At 33.9% G+C, this 12768-nt stretch overlaps 1 protein-coding gene across 1 annotated transcript; it reads right to left on the reverse strand.

Annotated features, from left to right (window-relative positions):
* Positions 1–1181: 1181 nt before the first annotated feature.
* On the reverse strand, positions 1182–6387 carry LOC149193296 (laccase-12-like). Its single transcript, XM_089406565.1, has 6 exons — positions 6171–6387; positions 5723–5874; positions 5382–5626; positions 5129–5257; positions 2094–3053; positions 1182–1742 (listed from the first exon to the last, which is right to left on the reverse strand). Exons 1-6 carry the CDS (start codon positions 6270–6272, stop codon positions 1612–1614), a joined length of 1719 nt encoding a protein of 572 aa, XP_089262691.1. The 5' UTR covers positions 6273–6387; the 3' UTR covers positions 1182–1611.
* Between the last annotated feature and the right edge of the window lie 6381 nt (positions 6388–12768).

Genomic DNA, 12768 nt, shown 5'->3' on the forward strand with positions numbered 1-12768 from the left:
CATTATCAGCCTTCTTATTACTTAGATTTAAGTGTCTCCTTCGCCATTAAACCAGAAGGCAGAAAATAGAGGATCTCAATGCTTTTGTATTAACACAAAATTCTGAATAGTTTGTACTTTTTTCAACAATTTTTTCTTGTTCAAGTTAGTTTCCATTTGAGTTATACATGTGACTTTGATGTTATTTAGTTTTAAAAGGATATATTATGAAACATTTTACTTACCAATATGGTTTAAAAATTCAAACATATTTTTAGATTCTCAACTTATGGTATGATATAGATTGGAGAGCCTAGACCTCCACAAAAACTAGTGTTTTGTGAATTTATTTAATAACATGTTTGATTATAGTTATTTTGTTAAGTTGAGGTTGACTTGCTCATTTTTATTTTCCTTCAGAATTTTTTTGAGAGGATGATTACAATGAGAAGACTTAGCCATACATTTTCAACAATGAAAGCTAAGTTGAAAACACTTAGTCCAACAATATTATGAGTCTATCCCATTATCAAAGAACCTCATCACTATTCAAATTGAGCCAAGATAAAAACTTTACAAATAAACCTTACCACCATCTAAAACTAAACCATAATTCCAAAATTTATTGTAATTGTCATCACAACCACCATCTATTATTTTAAGGCCCTCAGTCACAACTAATGTGCAAAAAGATGATGAATGCATTTTATGAGAAAAGATTGTCCAATCACCCTACTTCATTTTCCCCTCTATCGCATGATATTGAGTATCCCTTTTTTTACTCTCATCCCATGATTTTTTTTCTAAAAAATATCTTTGATTTACTGGGTAAAGCAACTCTGATATTTTTTCAACTTTTATTAATAATGATCCATAATACTTTATGATACTATCTATTTTTTATATAAATAATTATTACACATTAAATTTATAATAAATTATTATTATTATTATTTTCTAAATAATATATTTAGATAAATATCAATACTAAATATTAAATTCCTGAGTCATTGTCATTATTATTTCTCCCAGGAGATTATACCATGTATCACGTGAACGTATCCTATATTACACATCATTGTATACTAACATGTATAATGCACTAGCTCCTTTAGACATACCAAAGAACTGATAAGTTGTAAATATTGCCATATCATCTATATCTTAATATGTACGATGCACCAGGTCCTGATAATCATAAATATGGTCAAATGGATAACATATCAATTAAGAAAATATTGATTATTACAAGGAATTAGTCCAAGAAATACTCGAGACTAATAGGAAGGCAATTCAAACGTGTCAGCCACCTATTGATTTATATTTAGCTGCCCATAGAAACCTCTGTTTATTCTTTCTCTCGAATCTGAATAAACAGATATGATCAATTGTGCCTTATTCTGCAAAAAAAACAGAGCTGTGACCTTACAATTAACGAACAAGCCAGTTATGGCAAAAAAATGTTTAAAATCATAATAATAAAGAGCGCCTACAAATATAATTTCATGTTCCAATTTGCAACATGATTATTGAATTATGTTGTGGCCATGTCTTTCAGCAAACTGGAAGAGCAGGAGAACTTCATGTTCCAATTTGCAACATAATTATTGAATTATGTTGTGGCTAGGTCTTTCAGCAAACTGGAAGATCAGGAGGAGGGGTCTCTATTGTTGTCATGTAAGTTGGCCCGTTTTCAACCAGAAAAACCATGGCCAAACCCCAGGTTATGTGTACGTCCAAGTGACAATGCATCAACCAAGCTCCTGTTCAAAGAAAAATAAAACAGTTAAGCTGTTAGTATAATTCTTAGCTAATGTTAATTAATTATCGATTTTGTTGTCTGTTTCTTACTAATTTTATTCTACCCATAATGTACTATCGTTTTTGGATATATTTTTTTTAATTTGATTGCCTATTTCAAGAATAATTTGGAATGGGAAATACAAAAATGAATGAAAAAATTTACTTCAGATTCATTTTATTCAAAAATAATTTCGAAATATTCTTAAAATCTGCAATTAAAATCAGAAAATTATGATACATACTTATAATTATTTTTCATAATCTTCAAATTTATTTAAAAACTCTGATTTCATAGATGGGATTATGCTTACCGGGATTGTCAGCTACGAATCTTATGGCAGCCCATCCATTGACTGGAACAGCAACAGTGTTGCGCATGGGAGGATCAACAAGGTTGAAGGTCAAAGGGTCCGTGCGAGGATTATAGTTGCCAAAACCTTCTCCCACAATGTAAAAGTCATAGCCATGAAGATGGATCGGATGGTTCTCAGCATTGACGATGTTTGTGTCCTGCAGAATTATTTGCACCTTCGCGTTGTAATTAAGCACCTTCACTTTGGTTCCCTTAACAGGAGACCAAAGACTGCGGCTCACATTCTGCGCAGTATAATCGAACTGCACAGGAGGGTTATCAGGAAAACCCGTGGTGAAGATTCCTTTCCTGCCCAAGTAATGGGCTTGTAGTATGGAGAAAGTGCTTGGCAGGACAAACGATATGTTGTTCATACTTGCTGTAAATCTGGTTCCGTTGGGACCTCCACAGGACTGGTTTGGGCAGTTGAAGAGTCCAAGCCCAATGGTGTAGAAGAGGTTTTCATCGACGGTCTGAGGAACGTACACCGGGTGCTCGATGTTGGCCAGGCTTCTGAGTCCTCTGGCAAAATGCGTGGCAGTTCGGGTGTCGTTGTAGGCTGGAAGGATGGGCATGACGGGGCCAGATGAGGATGGCCGTGGCAGGCCCCGGGTCCTGTATTCAAGAATGGCAGTGGTCGTTGTGTTATCGAACGGTACGCCCTGCGCACTAGAATAGGCTCGGGCAGCCATGTAGTATCTTCCGACGCGGTGTCTGGCAGCGCGGAGAATCACGTCGGTAGTCTGGCCGGGACCCAGCATCACATACTTGGTTCTGAAGGGTTTAGTATAAGAAGCATCTACGGCTACAACGGTTAGCTTGTGATTGGCGACGCTGAAAAATAGTTCTTGATTGAGTGCAGCGTTCACAATGCGCAGAAGATGAATCTCGCCGTCGTATATTGGTAGCCGAAATGTGTCTGCACACACCATGCATATGTTATTGGCTGGACTAAGAAAAACGAGTGGAAAGATACAAACCCATAACTTGCTTCGGAAAAAATAAAAATAAAAAAATTGCGAAATATTTATTTACTAATACAATTATATTAAAAATATTAATATGATTGAAAAATATTAATATATCAATTGTATCAAAAATATTAATATGATTGATATAGAAGGTTATATAAAAAAAATTGTAACATAAATAATGTTTTCAGCCATGTATATATTTGACTTTATTAATTATGTATAAAAAGGTTATGACTTAATTTTAATTTTTAATTTGAGGGAAAAATAATTACACAACTTAATGTAAAATAAATCATTTTGCTAAATGAAATTTGTAATAATGATGAATTTAGGAGGAAATTGGTGGATAAAGAGGCATTTGGCACTAATCTAATTTTTTAAATTTATTAAAAGTAATAGACCATTTTGCTAAATAAAATTTGCTTATATATAAATGAATGTTATAAATAATAACGAGGAACTTATCATGGTGAACTTATTAGAATTGGAATAATCTCAAATCCCTAAAAAATTGGTGAGTAGGTAGCCATTTGGCACAAATCTATTTTTTTTTTAATTTATTAAAAGTCAATATAAAATGATAATAAAAAAAATAAAAAAATCATATAATAAATAACTTGTAAAAAGTTTATAATGTTATATATTATTATCAAAACACAATAATATTTTATTTATTATATAAATTTATTTTAATAATCATTTTATAAAAAAAAATTAATTTTATAAACACATATTTATTAATAAAAAATGTAGTGATAAATCTAATATAATATAATATTGAAATAAAAAATAAAAATTATTTATATAAATAAATAATATTTATTAATAAAAAATGTAGTGATAAATCTAATATAATATAATATTGAAATAAAAAATAAAAATTATTTATATAAATAAATAAGATTTTCAATTAAATGGTTAATTTATCTAATTATTAAAAAAATATAATTATTTATTTTTCAAACTTATATTTTAGATCATTATACCCGAGAAAGTAATATCATTATAACCAAGAAAGTCACATGTAACAAAAATTCACAATCTATCCTAAAAAAAATATTGCTAATTCCTCTCCAATAGTTAGATGGCCTCTAAAATAATTATTGTTAATTTATAAAATTTAAATAATACATATTATATCTATCCCTTTGCATTTGGACTTTAACCATTAAATCATATATGTATATATATATCTATTGACTTCCCCTTCCCTCTCAATGGTGACATCTCTATATATACATATGGGATCTAGTGGAATACAAGTTCGTATTCTTGTGATATGGGTCGGTACTACTATAAATTTGATGTGGTTTTGTATACTTGTGACATGGAGTCGCTATCATTTTAACTTCTATGTGTTTATATAAACTCTTTCCACTTAAACATAAGGTAATTGAGAGTTATTAATCTTCCTATTTCATAATTTACAACAAATTATGTATAAAAATAATTTAATTTGTTAATACAAATATCTATTAATTTTAATAAAATGCAAATAAATTAATAAAAAGTAAAAGGTAAGAGTGTTTCTATAATTCTTAAAGAAATATTTGCTGAGAATAAAACATAAATTGTGTCAATTTAGTTGAGAGCAAAATATGAAACATAAATGGTGTCAATTTAGTTGAAAGCAAAATAAAAAAGAATGTAGGAGCAGGTATGTGGAATATTGACTTTGGCTTTTAAATGAAATACTATAGGGGCAGGTATGTGGAATATAGAATTTGCGGAAATAAGGTGTGGCAGGTGTGAAGAATATGGAATTTGACTTTTTAAACCAAACAAATATATGAGACAAATACTTACTTATTTGGTATGTGGAATATTGAATTTGCAGAAATAACGTGGAGCAGGTGCGAAGAATATGGAATTTGACTTTTTAAACAAAACAAATATGGGAGACAAAGACTTATCTACTTAATCGTACTAGCACATTCAGATCAAGACACAAGAGGCTGCAGCTATATGTTATGTTAGGGCAAAACTATGCTTAATTTTTTTCACTCAGGTCGATACATACCTCTGGTTGAACATGGATATAAATCTCCCGGCTGACTGTTAATAGTATAAGCATCAGACACATTAGGTGCAGCTCCTGTGCGTGTGGCCTGATTCACCACATCTATGGGATTTCTGTTCCACCATTCCCCTGTTCAGTCATGGAAACGTAATATCTTACTAATTCGTATTAGCATGCAAGCTTTCGTGCTCTTCCTTTACTGTACACAGAACTTATAATACATATAATCAAGATGGTTGGATATTGGCTTTACCGAGAATAATGGGAGTCTCGCGATGGGGCATTGTGAAGGGATAAGTGGTGCCCAGCCTCGGATGGATGATCAGGGCTCCATACACAGTAGCTCGAAGCCATGAACTGTGTGCATGCCACCAGAGAGTTCCTTCTTGACCAGAAATGGTGAATCTGTATGTGTAACTACCCCCTGGGCGAATGGGGCATTGTGTTATAAATTCAGGTCCATCAGCCCACCCTGTGCGAAACTGGCGGATTCCATGCCTGCAAATATTAATAAATCATGTTTGACTGTCATATCTGCATTCTCATCATTATAATTTTTGATACAATGAGAAATCACAGGGAAAAACAACATACCAGTGGATGGTGGCATTATACTGTGCTCTGTTATAGACTTTCACAACAAGTGTGTCTCCATTCCTCACATGCAGCGTTGGGCCTGGAAACTGTCCATTTACGATAATTATATCATGTGTCTTGCATAGTCTAGTCACAGGCTTTGCTTCAATCTGCAACAATGTAAGGAAAATCTTTAGCTGAATAATAAGCCACGATGAAAGCAACAAAAACTAAAGTTTTTTGTGTAGTTATATTATAGCGACAATTGATAACAATTGAAGTTCAAATATCAAAAACTGCAAAAACCTAAGTTCAAATATCAACGGACATATTCTCCTAAAATAGCAAATTATTTTTTGTGTGATTATGATATAAGAACAATTTATAGCAATTGTTGTGACAACTATCAATGTCCAAATTCTGTTGAACATACTCCCCTCAGAAACAAGAAGATTTGGAAACTTACAACGAAAGTGTGTCTGAGTATATCTGTAGCCAGAGCTGTGACAGTCAGAAAGGTCAGGCATACAACCAAAGCCAGAATCTTGGCTGAACTGATCCTCATCATTCCCTGACGTCCCTAAACTGTTCACTGTCTCAGGTTAATGCTTCCACCGATAACAAAGCTGACAGAACTGCTTCAATGAGTCAATGAACGCTAGCCCCTCGCCCAAGTAATTCATCCAATTGTGGAATTTGTTATGAACGTCCATACATTTGACAATATTTATAATGCCACAACAGCCTGTCTGCGTTTCTAAAGTCGCTGCCGTGAAGCACAAGTTGTTGGGTTAGGATAAGATATCTTACCGGCAATGGTCCTGAAGGTTAACGCGTAATGCCTCTTAGAGCGATGGGACAATAGAACAGGTCAACTACTTCTAAACCTAAAACTGCCACCTTATCGCTTCCCTGCTAAACCAATAGAGTCGCAAACATTTTAAACTGTTCGATTTCTTCCACCCTATTAAGTCAAACGCATCAAGATCTCATCTCAAACCCTGGCAGAATTTTTGCTCCGGTTTTTGCGGTTGGAAATTTGCAATAATATGATTCCGTTGAGCTACTTGTACTTTGGCTTAGGATAGAAATAAATATTCATGATATTGTATATAAGTAATAGTTATATAATTAATTTACAATGAACATTAAACATTCTATTTTATATGAAATTATTAAAATTAAAAAAATATTAAATTAATTGAATTATAATGAGATTGTTTTTTGGATTAATTATATTATTGATATAGAATGTGGTTTATTTTTATGACAAAGGTTTGAAACATCTATTAAATCTCAATAATGTGATCAATGAGAAAGACAATTTCATTATTAATATGGATCACAAAAATCCATTATATATATATATATATATATAATTTAATGATTTTTAAAATTTAATAATATATTTGAAAAAATATTGAATAAAATTTATATTCATAGACATTTATCTCATTTTATTATGGAGATTACTATGTTACGATACCATGGGTCAATACCATGTCTTATCAATACCACATACCCAAAAAACGATAACTCATTTTATATGACATTTTTTAAATTAATCTATTTAATTAAAAGAATAAAAATGACATAACAAATGGAGATTACTATGTTCCGATACCATGGGTCAATACCATGTCGTATCAATACCACATACCCAAAAAACCATAACTCATTTTATATGACATTTTTTAAATTAATCTATTTAATTAAAAGAATAAAAATGGCATAACTGCATCAGAGAAAAATCTCAACCTTTGATTTGTGTATATTACTAAGAATAATTTTGAATATGCCATGGAGGTTAAATCCATGCTATCTACTTAATAATTATTAATAATTAAATTAAAATTAAATTCTGGAAGCCCTATTAAAAACCTCCATGGTAAAGTGGAGCTAAATCACTATGAATAATTTTTTTTTTTTAATGTTTTTTTCATATATATATATGGTTAATAGTAAAATTAATTTTTTATAATAATCATTATTATTATTATTATTACTTTAAAATAAAATTATAATTTAGTTAATTTTATGATTTTTTGAAATTTTAATATTTATTAAGATGTATTATAAGATAAGTATTTTGATGTTAGTTATGGATTGATGTCTATTGATATTTACTAGCTATTTAATTTATATGACTGATATTATTTGATAATTCCTAAAATAATTTTATAGTTATATTGAGTAAATTGTAAAACCATAATTATAAATTTAAAAATATAAAATAGTTAATTTTTGAAGTTAAAAGAGAATTTAAATATAAAAAATAATTAATATTTAGAATTAAAAAAATAACCCAAATATGTGATAAGGCACTCGTCCCACCCACCCTTAAGATTTCTATCAACTAATTAGAATGAAACAATTTTAACTTTCAAAGAATCAGTGTATGTATGCTGTTGCCGGTAATTGAACGTTGGGCGACTTGACTTTGGATGCTTTTATTTATGTAGCGGTTGGCAAAGAAATCTGGATGTTGAAACTCAAACTAATACAATTGAATATCGATATCACCCACAGACAAACATGTGAGTGTCAAATAAGTTTGGTGGATGCAGATATCTCAGTTTCCGCGCAGAGCAGATTTCATATAAATAGATGGACCAAAATATATCACTAAATAAATTCGGTGCGCGTGTCTTTCTGTTTTTTGGTTTTTTTTTTGCATGAATCAACTACTCTAATTAATTTAGAGTGGACAATATCCCTTACTAAATTCGGTGCGCGTGGAAATTTTTTTTTAAATGATGAAACCACGACTCTAATTAATTCAGAACGGACATGAAGGTTCCTTTCTGTAGAGGCGTGTGTCTATATTATCTGGGTGGATTTAGTCCGTCACCAAATACTCACGGGTCATCTACTTCTAATATTATTTTAACATCGAAAGGACAGAATCCGTCACCAATTAGTCACGACTCACTGGCTCATTCAAAATTCAAACATTATTTTAACACGCTACTTGTCCTTCACTTTGACACCAACGAATTTTACAATATATTTAAGGCACACGGGTTTTATGAGGGCGAGGAACTTGAATGCATGCTCAGAATTTCCTTGCTGTACGTCACAGTTTCACGTGTTTGTTATATAAACATTGCGTATTTATACCATATTGGCAGCAAAGGTACGCAACTTAAAAAGATATATAAAAATAACTAAATTCTCGTTGCGTAAATGCTACGGCCTTTAAATAGTCTTCATATGTTTTGAATTCATAAAAGTGAAAATGACTGTTTGGCGCTTGAAATTTCATTGAATTTTACTTGCCTTGTTATTTAAGTTTTTTTCTTTTGAAATTTTAGAACAATGTTGAAGCGAAAATTAGGATTTGTTCACTGATTATCATAATTAAAATGATTTGTATTATAATATTTTATTAGTATAGATATATTTTTATCTTTGATTTAATGTTTGTATCAAAAGGAATTAAATTTTTTGAACTGCTAAAACAAATTTGCACGCTAAGAATTTTGATCTATATATATATTTTATCAATATAATAATTTATTTATAAATCACAATTTTAACATTAAAATAATTTTTTAATTATTAATATGTTTTTAAATATATATCGATATTACTTAATCACTCATATTGATTTTTTTTTCCAAAGGAAAAAACGAAACTTTTTATTAAGACTATAAAAAGTTTACATTGCACATGCTTACGCATCACTGATCATCTTGTGTGACTATTATGTCTGATTTACAAAATTTGCTGCCTTTTGTCTGAGACCAGGTTCCTTTAATAAGCAGAACTATCCCTAATTCTTCTTCTATTCTTGATTTGGCCGGAACTGAGTTCCTTTAAGCTAGGAAACTTGAACAAAAACTATGGGCTGTTCAAAAAAGACTAACCAGCAAAAACCGGGTCTCCTCAACAGAGAGGAAAATAACCCGTTACATGTACATATGAGTTTTATAAAATGCCATATTACCGTAGCTGAAAGAGTCTTAGAATTTGCATATGAAAGAAAAGATTTTTGATATGAAATGAACACAAAAAAGTGCTGCCACGAGTTCTGTAAAATTGATTATGAGGAGGCTGATCGGTCCTTTTGATTTGGCCTTGGTTGTCTTCTACGATTTTCCAGCTGCCCAAATTCTGTTGTAGACGGTCTTTAGAAAGCTTGTCCGCTGTATCATTCCTTTCCCTGAAAATGTGACATAGAGAAAAACTGTTAAAATATGATTTTAGTCTCTGAATTTCTCCCAGGATTTGTTTTAAGACTTGATTGCTGCATGTACTTTGACCATTTACCCATCTGATCACATTTTGGGAGTCTCCAAAAATCTAAATTGTGAGGGTGTGCCTTTGAATAAGCCAACATATAAGGAGTTTTAGGGCGAGCAATTCTGCATAGTTGTTTGAACCTGTTCCTAAGCCCACAGAAGCTTTTAGGATGTGAGTTGGGTTGTCCTGGATGACTAAGCCTGCTCCTGCTATATTGTTTTGAGATGCACCGTCGAAGAAAGCCCAAGGGATTCCCTCTGCTATCTGCACTTCTGGGGCGCTTCTTTGGGAGTGGGTTTCCTTAGGTTCAGGGATACTGGAAAAGATGGCAATGCTCTGGATTTGATAGTCACTGGGGTTTCTTTGTCCTGGAAGATGCTCCTGTTCCTGGCTATCCATACTCCCCAGCTGATGATTAAAGGAAGGTTGCGCAAGTTCCCATTTGGATGTGAGTGCCAGCACTTCTTCCATGCTTCTTGCATGTTGTCGCCTTCCCATTCAAGCTTTTTGTTCAGAATATTTCCGGCCTTGCCCCATATCTTGTTGGGTTGTGTTATATTCTTTCCACGACTAACCTACGTAGTTAAACGGGGGGTTAGAGGGGGGCGGTAGCCCCTCTTCGTTGCGCCGATTGCGTAGCGGGGGGGTGGCAACCCCCCCTGTCTGGGGGGTTTGAGGGGGGCGGGTAGCCCCCCTCTACGGGGTCCGGGGCAGCGCCCCGGGAATTTTTTTTTTTGGACCCTATATTAGGTTGGGCGAACCTACCTATGGTTTTGTGCATGATTTTCGCACATGGTATTGGACGCAATGGTTTTTCGGTCCATGGTATTGGATGCTTCGGCATGTATAAATATGTATTGTAACATTGAAAGGAACATAATGAAAAATCAAGCTGGTAGTCCCGGTTTTGGGATCCAGGGAAAAATCTCTGTGCATATGTGTTTTATGGGTTATGCTCTCGCATTGTTTATTTTCTTTGTTTAAGAATTCGTATGCAGGTAATTTCTGTACAGGGTTAAAACCTACATATCTTAAGAGTTTCTGGGCACTTAAGAAAGAGGTGATTTATGGATTCAGCTTCTGATTTGCATAAGGTGCATCTCCCAGGCCCGTACATAAATCTGGTCTGCAGAATGTCCCAGGTTGGAATTTTGCTTTTTAAAATGCACCAGAAAAGGATTTTTGACTTTGGAGGGCTTTTGAGTTTCCATAGCTGTTTCGACCACCACTCCGGATCTCCCCATCCTTTCCTGGACATGAGGAATTTGTAGCCACTCTTTGGTGCATAATCCCCCGAATCTGCATGTGCCCATATTAACTCATCCTGTCTGTCGCTCAGCCTAACATTGGATCTAGAGAGTTCCTGGATAAAAGCTCTCCATTCGTTCCACCATCTATGCTCTAACTCCAAGTCTTCTCCACTCTTCCATGCTTGTCCCCAGATGGTTGAAAAACCCGGTTTCTCCACTTGGCTTAGGAAGAGAAAACCTTTTTCTTCTAAATGTTGTACTAGGCCACGGGTGAGGGCATAGGTTCCATTGCATCCTACCCAGGGATCCTTCCCGATCTTTACCTTTTCACCATTCCCAATCTTCCATGCAAGACCTTGCTCAATCACCTTAAAGGACTCCACTGTTGCTTTCCAAATTGCAGAAATGTTCTTATGGATCTTGACTGGGTTCCTGATCCATTCTTCTAAAGGAGTTGGGTCAATATATTTTCTTTTTACCGTTCTTGTCCATAGGTTTTCCATCTTAATAAGTCGCCACCCTGATTTGGCTGCCAGTGAGAGTCTGAAGTCAGGTAGGCTTTTTATCCCCCAGCCTCCCCAGTCTTTAGGCCTCACCACTTTCTCCCAGGCAACCCAAGGGAGAACCATATTTTCTTTTGATCCTGCCCATAAAAATCTGCTGCAAATTCTCCTTATTTTCTCCAATACTCCTTTTGGGACCCATGTTAAAGCTGCCCAGTAAACTGGTATGGCTAGTAGCACAGATTTTATTAGTGTCAATCTCCCTGCTCTGGATAGCCATTTGAAGCTCCAGCGGTTGATTCTTGCTTCAATCTTTGCAATTAGCCAAGACCAGTCCTCTTTCCTGTAAGCATTTGGCTTCAACCAGAAGCCTAAATACTTAAACGGGAAGTCCATGTTACACATTTCATAAGGAAAGTAAGAGCTGAGCTGCTCTTTTTCTTGTCTGGTTAGGCCTTCCTCTATGATCTGGGATTTCCTGGGGTTAATCTGCATTCCAGTAGCTTTCATAAAGAGTTCAAAGATGTTTTTTAACTCCTTAAGTTCATTAGAGGAACCATTTGTAAAAACCAAAATATCATCTACAAAGAGGAGGTGAGATATCAACAAATTTACTGCTGCCTCTATACCTTTTACCTTACCTTCCCTTTTGTATTTTTGAATCAGCTGGCTTAAGCCTTCAGCAACTAAGAGAAATAACAAAGGGGACAGGGGGCATCCTTGCCTCAGCCCTCTCTGTCCTTTAAAGAAGGGGGTGGCAGCACCATATATGAGGATTGCATAACTGACATCTGTGATACACCCCATGATCCATCTGATAAAGTCCACTTTGAATCCAAGATGCATTAAAAGCAGGCGAATATATGTCCAGTTTATCCTATCATATGCTTTTGATAAGTCTATTTTGATTACTACACCCTTCTTATTTTTCACCTTTACACTGCGTAGAACCTCCTGAGCCACACCAATTGCTTCATGTATTTGCCTTCCGTTCAAGAACCCAAATTGTTCAGGTGAGATGTGCCTTGATAGGATTGGTTTGATCCTGAGCGCTATCACTTTTGCA

The sequence above is a fragment of the Pinus tabuliformis genome, chromosome 2_2 (genome assembly GCF_031772625.1).
Source record: "Pinus tabuliformis cultivar Carrire ecotype Pingquan chromosome 2_2, CPIR1, whole genome shotgun sequence".
Taxonomy (NCBI): Eukaryota; Viridiplantae; Streptophyta; class Pinopsida; order Pinales; family Pinaceae; genus Pinus; species Pinus tabuliformis.